The following is an 18,596-nucleotide window of genomic DNA, read 5'->3' on the forward strand; positions in this document are numbered from 1 at the left end:
TCCAGACACCTCAGAAGCTCTCCCCTTGCGAGAGGCCTCCAGGCAGCTGAACCCTTCACTAGCTTCACATGGAGTTCTCCCGCTGTCCCTAAACTAAATCTCTTAGCTTCATCTGAGAGTAGAGGGTATTGTCTAATTTCTTGAGGGGGACGTACTTAGGGATTTCCCCTGGATCAGTGCCATTGTACTCTAGTGGGTCTACTTCTTGGTTGAGGAAGGTGCCAGTCGGAGTTGCCTCAGCAATAACCTTTTTATACAGGGGAATAACATAACAGAGGATTATTGATCCAACTACAAGGAGAGCAATCAGTACCAGACAAGCTTGTTGAAGAAATCCTTTGAGCCCACCCAACCAGCCGGAAAAGAAAGATGTGTCTACTCCAGCATTAGTTTTTAATTCTGCTGCTAACCCATTTATCTTTTTAAGGGCTGTCATGGTCTTTCCATTTACCCCAGAGTTCTGAGGGATATAGGTACAACACTCCTCTCCCACCATCCCACAGACTCCTCCTTTCTCAGCTGAGATCATATCAAGGGCTAGTCGGTTTTGGAGGGTCATTCTAGTGTTAGGGCTCAATTCCTCAACTATACCCTGGAAAGCATCACAGATAAAATTGACAAAACTTTGTTCACTGTAGTATATATAATTGATCCAATCAACATTTTTGTTAATCTGCACTTGTGGGATTAAAGAAGCAAAGCCAGCATAGATCTGGTTCTGGGCTTTAAATTGGGCAGGCACCCCCCTTGGCACTCCAATGCCATCAATGTACACTAATGGATCTTCTTCATAACTCATGTGGAGCTGATCGAGACTTCTCCTCTTTCTGGTATATTCATCAGGTGTCTCTGGATCCCAAGGTAAAATCTTGAACTGCATAGCTAGTTTAACAAGGGTGCACTGACCTGTCCAGGCATTAGGCAACCTAGGACGGAGCTTACCATCTCCACATAACCAATAAATATCGTACATATACTGTGTGTGATTAGCTAGCAAATCAGTATCTAGGGAACTGTTCTCTTTGCAGAAACCTGTCTCGAAGACCCCTACTGGTGTACCTGTAGTGTCGTGGGAATTATAGCAGGTATAATTATCAGCTAATACGGTTATCCCTCCTGGGACCTTTAGTTTAGGTGCTTCATGAATTAGTGGGACATAATCTGAGCAATCAGTGGACTTTAGACCCTTCAACAGATTCATAACACAGGCAGTGGTATTGTCATCAGGAAAAAACAATGCATGTGTGTATAGATGTGCATTTGCTGCAGCACAAGCAATACATCCTACAGAGATATTCTGAACTCTTACATTGTATCTTACCCATTCTAACCATAAATTTTTCTTTGGGGCTGTTTGTGTTTCTATGGAGAAGACTTCTAACACATATATAATACTGGATGATTCCCTCTACTACCCGTTGAGTCTCGGTGCACTTGACTACATCGCAGAAATCAAATCGCCAGATATTTACCGGGGCCGTTAAATTTACCCAGAGAATAGTGGCACCGGAATTCTTATTTACAATAGGGGCCGAAAAGGTAGGGGCGAGGATGACCCCCAGCCCCAGGACCAAAAACAACAACAACATTTTTCTTTAATCACTGCTGCGACTAAGCGCTGGTCCGGTCTCTTTTACAGTGTGAAGCGTGGATCCAGGTGCTCTTTCCTTCAAGTTTTCCTGACATAGCTTTTCACGACCATAAGACCACCAGGCTTCAAATTGTGACAAGTGTCGGTTTCTGCTGAATCTGGAAGGGAAGAAGAAGCTAAAACATGGGTGTTAGCAACATTTTTACTAAGCTGAATAACATATTGAACAGCACGGTCAGTTTCTTCTGACAACTACTGAGACTGAAATTTAGAACTGAGAACCTAGCACCAAACAATATCTCCTATGGGGACAGGCCATGTTTTGCAATAGGGGTAGTACGAATATATAAGAGCCCTGGCCATGGAGCCGTAGTCTCCTGCATCATTTTGGTCAATTGTCCCTTCAGTGTGCCATTCAGCCTCTCAACTTTCCTACTAGATTGTGAATGGTACGGAGTATGGAGAGCTACAATGGATCCAAGCATTGTCAGAACCTCCTGATACACATGAGAAGGAAAGGCCGGGCCTTGGTCACTTTCAACAACTTCTGGAACACCATATCTGCATTTGACTTCCATCACCAGTTTCTTTGCTGTGGTCTTTGCAGTCACGTTGGTAACGGGGAATGCTTCTGGCCAACTGGAGAACATGTCGACAACCACCAGACAATATTCATACCTTCCAGACTTAGGCAACGTGATGTGGTTCACCTGCAGCTTTTGGAAAGGATAGTCGGGCTTAGCAAGATGCTTCGGGGGTACACGTTGAAGTTGACCGGGATTGCAGGTCTGACAGATATTACATACACGGTTGAGTGCTGTCAGGACTGTAGAAATACCTGGAGCCCAGTAGAATTTTTGTACCAGGTCAAGGGCCTGTTTTCTTTTTTTTTTTTTTTTCCTCGGTGTGTGGGCCCATGTGCCCACGTGGCAATAGCAGGGTACATCCACTTGGGGAAACACACAAGTTGGTCCTTTTTCCAGAGACCATTGTCCATACGTGCTCCATCAGTCTTCCACTGCTTCATTTCTTCCTTTAGAGATATTCTCTGCATTGTCATTAAGCGGTCTCGTGGGGTCCGGCAGAAAACCTCAGTCTGGCATAGATCATCAGGTTCCTGTAGAGTCAGTGTTTCTTGTAACTGTTTACGCTGACAGCGTGTGGTCACCATAGCTGGTATGGTCAGTTCAACGGGTAGGAGAGCAGCAGCTTTTGCTTGCATATCCGCAAAGGCGTTACGAACAGTCTGTGGACTGTTCCTAGTACCGTGCCCCTTAACTTTGATAATGGCCACCTGGGTAGGTAATTTGATCGAGTCCATTAGGGTTTTAACAGCTTCAGCATTCTTTACTGAGTCCCGGCAGTAGTAACAAATCCTCGATTGGCTCATAGGGCTCCGAAATCATGAGCAATACCAAATGCATACTGTGAGTCCGTGTATATATATTAGCCCGCCTGTCCTTGGCCAGAACACATGCAGTAGACAAAGCCTGAAATTCTGCTTCTTGTCCTGACAGGGAGGGAGGGAGTGCAGCTCCGGGCACTACAGTGTCTTCTGTAGTAACAGCGTATCCAGTGTGGAATCTGCCAAACTCATCACCATATCTTGAACAGTCTTTCAGGGCATTGTAGAGAGGCTGCATTATGCGGGATGCGTCCGGTATCCACTGACAACAATAAGTACATAGTCCAAGAAAACGCTGGAGCTCAGTCTCATCTTTTGTAGCTGATGGCTATTTTTCTTTCTTCTGTGAGGTGTCTGGCACCCTGAAGAAGACAGTGACCAAAAAATATCACTTGACCAAGGCAGAACCAAAGTTTCGAGGCCGAAACCCGACAGTTCAGATCTGCCAGATACTTGCGAAGGCTAACAGTGGCAACAATGGCTTCCTGCTCTGTCTCTGCACACAAGAAAAGATTATCCACATACTGAAGCAGCGTGACATAAGGATATTCTAACTGACAGGGTTAAAGACACTTGCCCATATTTTTTTTTTGCAAACTGATCGGGAAAGGGCGTGTAAGATACACATCTCATTATATTCATCTGCATAGGGGTTATATAACGTAAATACCATTTGACCATCATCTTGGAATTATACTCTGGAGCGGAACTGTGATAATAAATCTGCCCCCAGTAAATTTACCAGACATGAAGGAGAGATTACGAACTGAGCAGTAACTTCAGGGAAGGGTCCCACAGGGATGGGTTTTGTGAGAGTATGTTTATTGGGTCTGCCATCTACTCTAATTAAAACAAGCTCTTGATCTGAGAATTAACATAGCAAGGGAGATTTCGAGACATAGGGTTAAAATGGATATTGGAGTATGAGACTGGATTTGTGTAAGGGAGGGGGGCTGGAGCCTGGGTCACTGATAAGGAAGGGAGCTGTGTCCTTGTACTGCATGGGGGCTAGAGAGCGAGTAAAGATCGCTGCAGAGCTTACAGTCGGGAGAAGAGGCTTGATTTCCTGGGGAGGGACCATATTACCTAACAGGGAGCCCCCCTGTACCAAATTTCTTATTGTTTGCTTTCCCAACACATTAATCTCAGTCACTTTCTCAGTTTCTTCTTGTACCACAAAACATCCAGGTTTTTTTTTTGTCATAGCAATAGACAACTTTCCTTTTTTTCAACGTAACAAAAACCGATCCGAATTCACTTTCTCTATTAATCCTTAATTAGCTATATATCAACCATTCAACTTGAAACAGGTGAATCTTTTACCAATCTTTCAATTACACTGATAACCAAACAATCTCTTACAAGTTTCCTTCTAAAACATGACACCATATTTCACTTTAAACTTACAATAATTTTTTCTACTTCAATACAATATTGTACTATTGCACATACTACACAAGGATAGAAAATTCCGAGAGGACGCAGCGACTCGCCCCCTCCATACCAGAAACACAGAACAGATAAGAACATCACAGCATTCCTCAACACAGAAAGAAGAAAAACAACAACGCAGCTATTTGATTCCCCCCTCCCATCGGGTGTCTCGGAAATCCACACAGAGTAACGGAATACAGCAGTTCTCAGACTCAATTAATTTCTACAAAACCTTCACACAATTCATATGCCAGAACACCTTAGAAAAACCAATGATTGAGGTATTTTATAACCAAACACGGGCTCTACATCCTCTGATCCTCCCTCTCCATCAACCTCTTTCCATCCCTCGTTCTTTAAGCCTCGCGCAACTCGCAGATGAGCTTGCGCTTGTTCTAACAATCCTTTGTCCTTCAACATGCCCTTTTTGTTCTCTATGAGATTGTGCCATGTAGACAGCTGCAATCTCCCTGACGAGGGCAATCCTACATGCTTGTACAACCTCTCAACATTCTTGACTGCCTTCTTCCCCTCCCGTGACTCTACTTATTGTCTTGACTTCCACAGCATCCTCACTTAACTTGTGGGGCACGGACTTCTTCTTTAAGAGACGCAACATGACTCACAGAATACTACGCCCTGACAACAACACTTGTGTCCTAAACACGGAACCTCGCGTTCGACGTGCTATGAATAAAGAGCCCTGCGCTCAATATTTTTCCCTAACCTGCACACCAGTGATTACAGTCTGCCCCCAATCTACAACTTTCTCAGTCTTTCACTCTATCACTACTAGGCAATAGTCATGGGTAGGGTGGTTGAATGGAGTACAATGACCGGTGGAGGAGGTGTGGTGTACACGAGGACGCGCAGAGTGCGACGTCTCTCAGTTGCTGGTTCGAAGCGTGGCACGGGATCGTGCTCGGTCTCACCACTCGACCGGTCACTCCTCGGACCCAAGGAGACCACAGACTAACCAATAATGGCTGAAACACTAGCAAGTGTGACACATACAGTACATAGTATGTGATCTCCACTTACCGTGTTTAGAGGGTGATCAGTCCTCGAGGTCAGCCACTACGGGTGTCGTCCACAGACGTCCAGGCATGGGTCCAGGGGGTCTCGGATCGCCGGCCACATCCCACGTTTGTTGCGCCAAATTGTCGGGGTCGTCACGACAATACCCTTCCTTCACCAGTCATTCCAAATTAGATTATGTGAGCATTGGTACCGGAGTGAAGAATGAGTCAGACAAAGGCTGGCTCAATCTCATTGCATGCTCGTGTGTCTACAAGGTGTAGCAACGTCACAGCAACTGAACTCTTTATTTCCTATACACAACATTATATGGTCCATTGGGGGAAGGTGTGCAGAGGGCGGGGTTAGGCGGGGTTTAAGCAATATATCTAGTATTCAGTCTTTGTGGTTGGTCTGACATCATCTGATGGTTCCTCCTTCCTCCACGTCACTTTAAGTTTATATTTCAAACGAAGTGATACTTTAGCTTTAGAAATGAAAGTAGCTTCTTAGCAGGAACAAAAACTAGGGCAAAGGTGAATACTGGCAGCCATGTTAAATACAGTTACATTTGCATTAGCAAGCAAAGGGAAAAAAATTATTGTTTCACAGCATAAGAACATAAAAGTACAAAAGTGTATAAAGATATATATTTTCACCTTCACACTATAAGCGGACCCCAGCAATGGAGGAGATGGAGAAATTCATTTCTCCGCCTCCTCCGCAGCTGTGCTCCGATCCTCCCTGTGCGAGAGAATCGGAGCACAGACGCATGACACTCGGCTCCTGCTCTGCTGCGAGCAGGAACCGAGTGTCATTAGCATATTGCATCCAATGCTCTCGCATCAGATGCAATACGCCAGTGTGACCCCGGCCTAACACACACTTTTTTCTCACAAAATGTAGAGGAAAATGGGGGTTGCGTCTTATAGTCCGGATATATTGGCTCTGGCTGAGGTGGGGGAGTGGTATCGGAGGAGCAGCGGGTCACAGAGGCAGGAGCCGGCAGCTCTGGCTAACTCCTGTGCCCGCTGCTAAAGAGAAATGAATATACATGGGCGTGGAGGGCAATAAATATCCATTTATTCCTGGCATCCTGGTAATTCTGGCATTTTGAATTTTTTTCTTCTTACGCCATTTACCAATCATATTCATTCTTTTTATATATTGATAGATTGAGCAATTAAGAATGCAGCGATACCAAATATGTGAATTTTTTCTTGTTTTATTTTGTATGGGGCAAAAGTGGTGTCAGGACACTGTTGTCGGGGGTCCTGGGACCAGGGGCTTCTTCCCTGTCCCTAACGCTAGGGGAGCACTAGCTTTCCCTGTACCTCTGGCTTATTTCTGATGATGAACACGCCGGGGCCACATACCTTGCCTTAGCTCCTGAATCTGCCCTCAGTCTGTACCCTTCCCTTACCCAGAGAAGAGGGGAGTAGTAGTTTACCATTATACACCAACCAGACTAACAAGGTAATATGAACAGGGATAATGAAGAATACCAATCATGCAAATATACTCGAACAAATAACATGAAGAATGCACCAAGGGAGTGGAGGATTGGGGGTTAAACCAAAGTATGAGAAGAAGGGGAATTATCACACACCAAAAATCTAGGGACAGTCACAGATAAATCCACCAAACACCTTCTCAAATAACAACAACCAACAACCTCCAATCATGCAGCAAAAGCCTGTTGTGGCAATGAGTGCTACCCAAGGCCCAGAACTCTCAAATGAGCAGATTAACCCCTGCACTGCCAAAAGAAACCCGCACCATTTAATATGAAGGTGAAGTGCTTCTAATCAGTGCAGGAGTATTAGTAATCGGACGCTGTGGTCTTCAGGATCCTCTCTGTCGCATTAAATCCATGACAGTATCCCCCTTCTATGAGGGACCTCTGGAACCTCAGAACCGGGTTTTTCACGGTGTGCCACATGAGAAAAGACCAGTTTAACCTGGCCACATGGAAGTCAATTTCTGGTACTCACATCCTCTTTTCAGGACCGTATCCCTTCCATTGTACCAGATACTAAAGCGACAATGAACTAAGCGAGTATCAACAATCTTAGCTATTTGAAATTCCAAATTTCCATCCACAATGGCTGGAGAGGACGGTAGTGGTGATGGTACCGATGATGCAATATATTTTTTGAGTAGAGATCGATGAAGCACATTATGGATCCTAAAAGTGGGCGGCAAATCAAGGCAGAATGCTACAGGATTAACAACAGAATGACCGATGAACCTGAGACCCAGTTTCCAATAGGGAGCCTTCAACTTAATGTTCCTTGAAGACAACCCTACCAAGTCACGAACACACAGGTCCCGACCCACCAAATGTCTCTGATCAGCCACACTCTTATATTTGGACCCCATATTCCTCAAATTATCAAAAACTTCTTGCCACACAGACGTAATTGATGATGAAAACCATTATTCTTCAGGTTTTCCAGAAGAACGATTCCTATTAATTGAACTGAACTGAGGATTAAACCTGTATGCCCCGAAAAATGGGGACTTGCCAGTAGACTCATGACAACAATTAATTACCACAAATTCAGCTAGAGGTAAGTAGGTAACCCAATACTGCTGATTCTCAGACACAAAACACCTAAGATAGGTCTCCAGATCTGGTTAACCCGTTCAGTTTGCCCTTTAGACTGCGGGTGAAACGCTGAAGAGAACAACAGATGAATCCCCAAACGAATAGAAAACGCCCTCCAAAATTTGTAAATAAACTGCACACCCCGGTCAGAAGCAATATCGGTTCGGATCCCATGTAATTTTACAGTCTCTCTGATGAAAATTTTCTCCAAGGTGTTAGTATTCGGTAAAGCGGGTAGCACAATGAAATGTGACATTTAACTGAACCTGTCCAGCACAACCAAAATTAAAGTATTACCTGCCACCACAGGTAGATCAGTGGTAACATCAACCAATAAATGAGTCCAAGGTCTGCTGGGAATCGTGTTATGAACAGGTGATTCAGAACCACAATGGACCTAGTGGTTAAGAGCACACAAAGTGACCTGATAGTTACTAACATAGGACGAGGTCTGAGACGTGGGAACTCTGCTGACCGCAATCCCTAATCCTATCATACCACACTAGAGGTAGCCGTGGATTGCGCCTAACGCTCCCTATGCAACTCGGCACAGCCTGAGAAACTAGCTAGCCCTGAAGATAGAAAAATAAGCCTACCTTGCCTCAGAGAAATTTCCCAAAGGAAAAGGCAGCCCCCACATATAATGACTGTGAGTTAAGATGAAAATACAAACACAGAGATGAAATAGATTTTAGCAAAGTGAGGCCCGACTTACTGAATAGACCGAGGATAGGAAAGATAGCTTTGCGGTCAGGACAAAAACCTACAAACAACCACGCAGAGGGGGCAAAAAGACCCTCCGCACGACTAACGGTACGGAGGTGCTCCCTCTGCGTCTCAGAGCTTCCAGAAAAACCAATATAGCAAGCTGGACAGAAAATATAGCAAACAAAAGTAACACAAGCAAAACTTAGCTTATGCAGGGCAGACAGGCCACAAGAACGATCCAGGAGAGAGCAAGACCAATACTGGAACATTGACTGGAGGCCAGGAACAAAGAACTAGGTGGAGTTAAATAGAGCAGCACCTAACGACTTAACCTCGTCACCTGAGGAAGGAAACTCAGAAGCCACAGCCCCACTCACATCCACCAGAGGAAGCTCATAGACAGGACCAGCCGAAGTACCACTAATGACCACAGGAGGGAGCTTGACCACAGAATTCACAACAGAATCGCCAATGTTTGAGAGGTCCAGACAGGCGAGTACGAGAGGTTTTAGAACGCGCACAGACACTGCAGGCGGCTACATACTCCCACACATTTTGCATACCTCCCAACTTTTGAAGATGGGAAAGAGGGACAAAGTCTGCGCGCCGTGGCAAATTTTAGGCCACCCCTCTGACTACACCCATTCATAACTAGTCACACCCATATCCACGTCCCAACCACACCCATTTAGCACTGCTGATCACACTGTTTCCTAAAGAATAATTATAAACAAAAAAATATGGCCACAGCGCTCCATAATGTATAATGGCCACACATGATGCTCAATACTGTATAATGGCCCCACAATGCTCCATACTGTATAATAGCCCCACATGATGCTCCATACTGTATAATGACCACATATGGCCACAGTGCTCCATAATGTATAATGGCCACAGATGATGCTCAATACTGTATAATGGCCCCACAATGCTCCATACTGTATAATAGCCCCACATGATGCTCCATACTGTATAATGACCACACATGTTGCTCCATACTGTATAATGGCCCCACATGAAGCTCCATACTGTATAATGACTGCACATGATGCTCCATACTGTATAATGACCGCACATGATGCTCCATACTGTATAATGGCCCCACATGAAGCTCCATACTGTATAATGACTGCACATGATGCTCCATACTGTATAATGACCGCACATGATGCTCCATACTGTATATTGGCCGCACATGATACTTCGTACCATATAATGGCCACACATATCTACTCCTACACATGCGGCTGCGCTCTGTACACTTTACACATACGGCTCCGCTCCGTACACACGGCTCCACTCCATACACCTCATACACACGGCTCCGCTCCATACACCTCGTACACACACAGCTCCGCTCCATACACCTCATACACACACAGCTCCGCATAATAATAATAATAATTTTATTTATATAGCGCCAACATATTCCGCAGCGCTTTACAAATTATAGAGGGGACTTGTACAGACAATAGACATTACAGCATAACAGAAATCACAGTTCAAAATAGATACCAAGAGGAATGAGGGCCCTGCTCGCAAGCTTACAAACTATGAGGAAAAGGGGAGACACGAGAGGTGGATAGTAACAATTGCTTTAGTTAGTCGGACCAGCCATAGTGTAAGGCTAAGGTGTTCATGTAAAGCTGCATGAACCAGTTACCTGCCTAAGTATTAGGGACACTGCGGCTTAAGCCGCTGTCCCCTGACTGCTGCGCCTCTCCCCCGCTCTGTATTGTATGAGATCTCCCCTTGAGTGAACCCAGGATGAATACAGGGTTAACTCCCCGTGGAGGGGGCGGGGCTTATCCCCTGCTCTTGGCGCCGGGAAGCGCCGATGCGTCATCTGATCCCAGGACCCGGACCTGTTTGGGCTGCCGGCATCATGGACCTGCTGGAGAGTGCGGTGAGGGAGAGGATCGGCAGGGAAGGAAGCGCTTGGTTAGCAGCTTTGCTGCCCGGGAGCGACTCCTTCCCTGCCATGGTGCAGGCGGTGCTGCCGGAGGGTCGGCGCTCTCACAGAGCCACCCGGCCTCCGACACGGCTGAGCCCGCCAGTTTATTCAAGGAAGAGCGCGCGCAGCTCTCGTGCGCGCGCTTCTTCTGCTCTGGGCACCAGGGAGACTGGAGGGAGCGCGTCGCAGCAGGTGGGGGAGACACAGGGGTCAGCAACGAGCGTTATAAGCTGCATCTCCCCTTCTGCCCCGGGCATAACAGGAGGGAGTGCAGGTCGGCAAGTGCCAGCATTGTTAGGCGGAGCTGTGCACTTAGTAGGAAACAACATGGGGGGGGCACAGGGAACGTCTGCTTCATCACAGGACTCGGGGACGGCAGAAAGGGAGACTGAGGCTCCGCAGGGAGGTACAGTATTCCTCCACTTTCAAGGAACGTGGGGGAGGTTATTGCCAATACTGATAGGAACACGGACACGGCAGCCATAGCGCAGCAGAATATGGTTTCACCTCACATAATACTAGCAACAGGTCAGCATAGTGCCTACTCCCAGGCTATTACAGGGGGAGAATCACAGTTTCCACCTTACCCACTCATTTTTAGTACCCCGTATTCGCAAATACTGGGCGGGCAAATTACTCCCTCTCAGGCGGCAGTAGTTGAACACCAGGACGCACCAGCGTCACGATCACTGATAGCAACCAGTGTTCGGGCCTCGATTCAGGGTGCTGGCACCCCGGCTCTGGACAATAGACAGAGTGCGGGTATCCGCTCCGCGCGCAGATCATCATCGTCATCATCGGCATCCCCCAGAGAGCATCGCAGAAGCGGGCGTAGGAAGCGCGATCGTCATGTTAGCAAACGGCGCTCGTATAGATCTAGGTCCAGCCGGCGTAGTAGACGGTCTAGAGCCTCGCGGTGGCGCTCGCCTTCTTCATCAGGGAGCTCTTCAGGCAGGTCACACAGGCAGGAGTCTTCTCGTCATAGGTCCATACACCGCATGGAGCGGCAAGGCCCGATGACTCCTGTGGCACGGGAAGCAAGTGGTCCGGATACCGGTGCACCGATCGGTGAGTACCCCTTTATCGGGGCATGGGGAGGGGAGAGAGCAAACACCAACCTTTCAGACACAATAGCCAACGCAACTACAGGAAACAGGATTTATGTCAATCCAAAATTACTACAACCAGCGGGATTGTGCAGGCAGCCTCCTCCTCCCCGCCCAGATGTGTACAAGGATGGCCTATTTTGTGGTGTCCCGCCATTAGGGGCCCACTTGGATAGCGACATCAAGGAACAAATTTGGGCCAATGATTTCATTGACATATGGTCTCTGGTTTCCACGGACCAGCACTCGGTTGACAGAGAGAGACGGTTGGGGGATAAAACATATGAACGTAAACCAAAAGTTGCAAAAACCATTAATAACTGGTTGCAAGCTTTTACGGTCTTGGGATGCGTTATGGGGGAAAAGCACCCCGAAAGGTGCTCCGAGCTATTCATATACTTAGATAGTATCTATAATTCCTATAAGGCCCACGGGGGATCAGCATGGTGGAAATATGATGATTTCCGCCGGCGATTGGCCGCCAATCCTCAATTGGGCTGGGGTATGAAAGCCACGGATTCATGGCTCCGCCTGATGATGGCTCAGAAATCAACCCAATCCTTTCACGGGCCCGCTGCCGGGTCCAACAACAACGCGGCAGCAACAGCCATTCGTAGACCAGGTTCGTGCTGGTTATTTAATGAAGGGCACTGTAAGTTCTATGGGCTCTGCAAATATATACATGAGTGTTCATCGTGCGGAGGTCCCCACCCAGTGGCAAAATGCACACGTCCGCCCCAAAAAGCTATCTCCGGAAAAACCCTCCCTACAGGCGAGGTTAACGACGCCGGTGAGCGTAGAAAGAATGGGGCCGTGGCTGGACAAATACCCCAATAAATCGGCCGCGGGGCAACTGCGTTTCGGTTTCTCCTACGGTTTTTTCATCCCGTTTAATTGGTCACCCGAGCCACAATCAGCCCCTAATTTACAATCAGCGAGGGAATTACCTAACGTATTAGCAGAAAAGCTGGGGAAGGAAATCAGGTTGGGTCGTTTTCGTGGTCCTTTCAGTTCCCCCCCTTTCCCTAACTTACGGGTTTCACCCCTGGGTATAGTTCCCAAAAAAGAGTCAGGTAAATTTCGATTAATTCATCATCTCTCATACCCCAAGGGCATGTCGGTCAACGATGGTATCCCCAGTGATGAAACAGCCGTCACTTATATTTCCTTTGACAAAGCGGTTGACCTCGTCAGAAATGCTGGCCCGGGGGCCCTTATGGCCAAGTCGGACATAGAATCTGCTTTCCGGCTGCTTCCGGTACATCCGGATTGTCACCACTTACTAGGGGCTAAATTTGAGGACCTATACTATTACGACACATGTCTTCCCATGGGGTGTTCAACGTTTTTGGAATGGGTCGCTCGCAAGATCACCCGGCTAACCGCCATCACTCACTATCTTGATGATTTTTTGATCGTTGGGCCAACGGGCTCAGATGTATGTGCCGCAGCCCTTGCCCAATTCAAAGATGCCATGGCACATTTCGGGGTCCCACTTTCCCCTGAGAAGACGATAGGGCCAGTACCAGTGATCACATTCCTCGGGATCGAAATTGACTCGGTCGCCATGGAATTTAGGTTACCGAAGGAGAAAATTGACAAGCTGCTGGATCTCATCAGCGGATGTATTTCGGTTGGTAAGGTAACACTAACGCAAATGCAGTCGCTGCTTGGTTCCTTAAATTTTGCCTGTAGGGTCATGCCAGCGGGCAGGATCTTCTCACGCAGATTGATGATAGCCACGAGAGGAGTGAAACAGCGTCATCATAGAATCAGGATTACAGCACACCTACGTTCTGATTTAAACACATGGAAGCTGTTCCTCAGCGATTACAATGGTAGGACTTGCTTTCAGGAGACAGAATGCTCTAACGTGGACATGGGTTTGTTTTTTGCAGCGTCAAGCAACACGGGTTTCTATGTTCGCTTTGGTAACAAACTGTGTGCTTCGAATTGGCCTGCTTTCTGGGTTTCCAGGAAGTGGAACGTAGAGGCTATCTTGATCGAGCTTGTCCCCGTGGCAGTCGCCATGGACATCTGGGGTCCTCAATTGGCCAATAAGCGCATTCGCTTGCATCTTCAATCCGTTGACGGGGCGCATGCCATTAACTACCTAGCATCTCCTTCACCGCAGGTTCTAGACCTAATTAGGTTCATAGTATTGAAATGTTTAACGTTTAATGTTTGGTTTAAAGCAAATGCACTAACCGTCAGCAATGAGAGTGTGTCTGGTGCATTAACTGGCTTTTACTCGCAGGATTTACTGGGACGGCGCCTTCAGGAGCCCTTGGAGGAGGTGGATTGCCCACATTCGATCTGGGATGTCCTGGGGACCTGATGCCATTAATACGCTCATCGATAGCTCCATCAACCTGGAAAGCCTATGGTAAGGCGTGGGAGGAGTGGTGTCTTTTAGCAGACGGCAAACCAGTGGGGTCTTCGGAGGAGGCTCGAATGCAGGTGACAATGGCATTTCTATCCAAAATGCATGCCATAGGGGTGTCGGGCTCAGTAGCGCGCAACCGTGTGTCTGCATTAGCGTTCCATTTCAAGCTGCGAGGTTGGCCAGATTCCACGAAACATTTCCTAGTCAGTCAGTTATTGAAAGGTTGGCGACGAGCGGATAAACATGGTGATAACAGGGGTCCTATATCCTTCGATTTGCTAGTGAGCTTGGTTAAGGCTTCGGAATCTGTGTGCGATTCTAAATACGAGGCTGCGCTAATGTCAGCGGCTTTTGGCCTAGCATTCTTTGGGGCCATGCGGGTCAGTGAGATTGTACCTACGGCTCTGAATAAACCGGGTGGCCTCAGGCGAGAAGACATACTAATTTGTGAGGATGGTATTAGGATTAGAATATGTAAGTCCAAAACTGATCAGGAAGGTAGGGGAACTTGGTTCCCAATATTTGCCATCAACAAGGACATCTGCCCATTAGTGTTAATAAAGGAATACATGCGGGTGAGAAAGGATGGTTCCCAGCTTTTCATTCATGAGAATGGGCTTCCCCTAGTGTCGGGCCAATTTTTAGCTATATTGAGACGCGTATTGTCACGATTGGGAATGCCTGCGGCGAAATTTGGGACTCACTCATTTCGGATAGGTGCAGCAACAGAAGCATCTAGAGCGGGTTTGCTTGAATCAGAGATTCAAAGGGTGGGTAGATGGAAATCCCGCTGCTTTACTAGATACATCAGGCCTGACTTGTTGTTATAAGTTTGAGTGGTTTCGGTTCTATGACATACGGAACAGTTTCAGTATCATTGGGGGTACTTCCTTGGGTTGTTGATTTATTGATTATCGCTAACTGTATATTTTATTCCTAGATGGGGTGCGACCCAGCGTCTGGATAGTGGGTCACTCGTACATCTATTGGGCTGCTCGCCGCGCCGAATTGTGCCCAGGAGGGCGATCCTTGGGCTTCAACGATGTCGACGTGTTATGGCGTGGTTTGAGAGGCATGATGTGGTCCCAAGTTCTTCCGGAGATGGTTCACATTGCACGGGTGGCCTCATCCCCCACCATTGTGGTTATCCATGCCGGAGGAAATGACCTGGCTTCGTCTCCGTTGGCTGAGCTACCTACGCTGATCAGATCAGACATGGACAAGTTCCCGAGTTTCTTCCAGTCGATGCGCCCAGTCTGGTCCGAGGTTATCCCAAGGCTGGTTTGGCGGAGTGCCAGGGAATTGAATGCTATGGAGAGATCCAGACGCACGCTGAACCAGAGGATATCACGTTTCGTAAGATTTAAGAATGGTGTAGTTGTTCGGCACCATCGGCTGGAAGGGGACAATTCCAGTTTTCTACTTCCAGATGGAGTCCATTTGAACGAGGCGGGCCTAGATATTTTCCTCAATGGTATTAGAGAAGGGGTGGTTCAGGCGATGCATTCGTGGGGGGGTCGTAGCTCTCTATAGTCGCTCCTCCTTGGCGGAAGGGTGGAGTTTTTGTTGGTGGTGAAGATACCTGCCTGGGAGACCGGATGGCAGTAATCTCCCTACACCCCATTTGTTGGCAGATATTGCCGGTTTAAGCTGCGACCAAAAATATTTACCCAAAGGAAAAGATGGAAATGTTATGAGCATATTTCCCAATAAAAGTTTTAAAGTTCTGATAACTGTTGTGTGTTCACTTAATGGGAGCAAACGGTCATGGGTCGTAGCAGTCTGTAGCAGTACAGACACAGAGGGCTATTAACTGCGTAAAGTGTATGAGAACATGATATGAGGAACCCAATTATGTTTTTTTGTTTTGTTTTTTTTATGGGCCACACAGGGATAGTTAGGTTAATGCGTTGAGGCGGTAGGCCAATACACCTCATACACACACGGCTCCGCTCCGTACACCTCGTACACATTCCGCTCCGCTCCATACACCTCGTACACATTCAGCTCCACTCCATACACCTTGTACACATTCAGCTCCACTCCATAGACCTCGTACACATTCAGCTCCACTCCATACACCTCGTACACATTCAGCTCCACTCCATACACCTCATACACACGGCTCCGCTCCATACACCTCGTACACATTTAGCTCCGCTCCATACACCTTATACACACACGGCTCCGCTCCATACACCTCATACACACACGCCTCCGCTCCATACACCTCGTACACACACAGCTCCGCTCTATACACCTCGTACACACACAGCTCCACTCCATACACCTCATACACACACGGCTCCACTCCATACACCTCGTACACACACAGCTCCGCTCCATACACCTCATACACACAAGGCTCCGCTTCATACACCTCATGCACACAAGGCTCCGCTCCATACACCTCATACACACACGGCTCTGCTCCGTATACCTCGTACACACACAGCTCCGCTCCATACACCTCGTACACACACGACTCCGCTCCATACACCTCATACACACAAGGCTCCGCGCCATACACCTTGTACATACACAGCTCCGCTCCATACACCTCGTTCACATTTAGCTCCACTTCATACACCTCATACACACATGGCTCCGCTCCATACACCTCATACACACACGGCTCCGCTCCGTACACCTCGTACACATTCAGCTCCGCTCCATACACCTCGTACACATTCAGCTCCACTCTATACACCTCATACACACACACAGCGCCGCTCCATACACCTCATACACACACAGCTCCACTCCATACACTTCATACATATAAGGCTCCGCTCCATACACCTCGTACACATTTAGCTCCGCTCCGTACACCTCATACACACAGCTCTGCTCAGTACACCTTGTACACACACGGCTCCGCTCCATACACCTCGTACACACGGCTCCGCTCCATACACCTCGTACACACACAGCTCCGCTCCATACACCTCATACACACAAGGCTCTGCTCCATACACCTCTTACACACACAGCTCTGCTCCATACACCTCGTACACATTTAGCTCCACTCCGTACACCTCATACACAACACGATTCCGCTCCATACACCTCGAACACATTTAGCTCCCCTCCATACACCTGACCTCGTACACACACGGCTAACTGCACAGACTTCTCCATACCTGATACGTCAATCTGCAATCTCAGCAGCAGAGGCCAGTAACAGAGGAGGCTGTGAGTGTTTCCACCCCACCCTGCTCAGCCCCACTCATTCCACGCACGATTAGTTTACTAGCCAGGCATGATTAGCTCAGCAGTCTACTGGTCTGCTGCTTATTGCGGCACCCAGGGCTGTGTGTTTGGCAGATAAGCCCTGGAGGTGGTGACTGACTGTGTTGTAACTTATGTACCTGAAAGAACAGAAGTGTCCCCTCTCAGTGTCACCCTCTCTGAAGTTCTGTACCGCACGCACACTGGAGACTCACTCAGGAACATACGGGAAGGGGCGTGGCCTAACACAAGGGGGGTGACACATATCTCAAAAATGTCCCCTCTCTCTCCCTCTGAGCTGTACCGCGCACACTGGAAGAAAAACAGACTGCAGGGGAAGGGGCGTGGCTTAACACAAGGGGGCATGTCGGCTGCTTCTCCTGCTGTCTGCGGGAAGCAGAGCATCCCGTGCTGGACAGCGGGGCAAAGCATCAAAACCGGGACAGTCCCGCACAATGAGGGACGGTTGGGAGCTATGCATTTTGATGTACCCCTGACCACCAAAAACGCAAAGTAAGGCTGGTTTCACACTTGCGTTTTTAAACGCATGCGTTTGGGAAAAAAAACGCATGGTGAAAAAACGCATGTAAACGCATGCACAAAAAAACGCATGCGTTTTTATATTAAAAAACCAGAAAACACACTAATATGCCACCCTCCACCATAAAGGTGATAAAGGGGATCCTAACCCTAATCCTAACCCTAAAGGGATCCTAACCCTAACCCTAACCCTAAAGGGATCCTAACCCTAACCCTAAAGGGATCTTAACCCTAACCCTAACCCTAAAGAGATCCTAACCCTAACCCTAAAGGGATCCTAACCCTACCCCTAACCCTACCCCTAACCCTAATCCCTTTATGGTTAGGGGTAGGGTTAGGGTTAGGGTTAGGCTCACTTTAGGGTTAGGGTTAGGGTTAGGATCCCTTTAGGGTTAGGGTTAGGATCCCTTTAGGGTTAGGGTTAGGGTTAGGATCCCTTTAGGGTTAGGGTTAGGATCCCTTTAGGGTTAGGGGTAGGGTTAGGATCCCTGTAGGGTTAGGGTTAGGATCCCTTTAGGGTTAGGGTTAGGATCCCCTTTATCACCTTTATGTTGTAGGGTGGCATATCAGTGTGTTTTCTGGTTTTTTAATATAAAAACGCATGCGTTTT

The 18,596-nt window shown here is 47.6% G+C and overlaps 1 protein-coding gene across 2 annotated transcripts in view; it reads left to right on the forward strand.

Moving 5' to 3' along the window:
• The window catches only part of LOC138670471 (uncharacterized), a 42,739-nt gene extending 26,852 nt beyond the window's left edge, over positions 1-15,887 (forward strand). The window contains exons 2-3 of one of the 2 annotated variants that reach the window (XM_069757852.1): positions 14,087-14,215; positions 15,156-15,887. In XM_069757852.1, coding sequence (XP_069613953.1) covers positions 14,087-14,215; positions 15,156-15,748 — 722 coding nt within the window. In that variant the 3' untranslated portion in view covers positions 15,749-15,887. The other variant, XM_069757851.1, reaches the window with a different exon arrangement.
• The last annotated feature ends 2,709 nt before the right edge of the window (positions 15,888-18,596 follow it).

The sequence above is a fragment of the Ranitomeya imitator genome, chromosome 3 (assembly GCF_032444005.1).
Source record: "Ranitomeya imitator isolate aRanImi1 chromosome 3, aRanImi1.pri, whole genome shotgun sequence".
NCBI classification, from domain to species: Eukaryota; Metazoa; Chordata; class Amphibia; order Anura; family Dendrobatidae; genus Ranitomeya; species Ranitomeya imitator.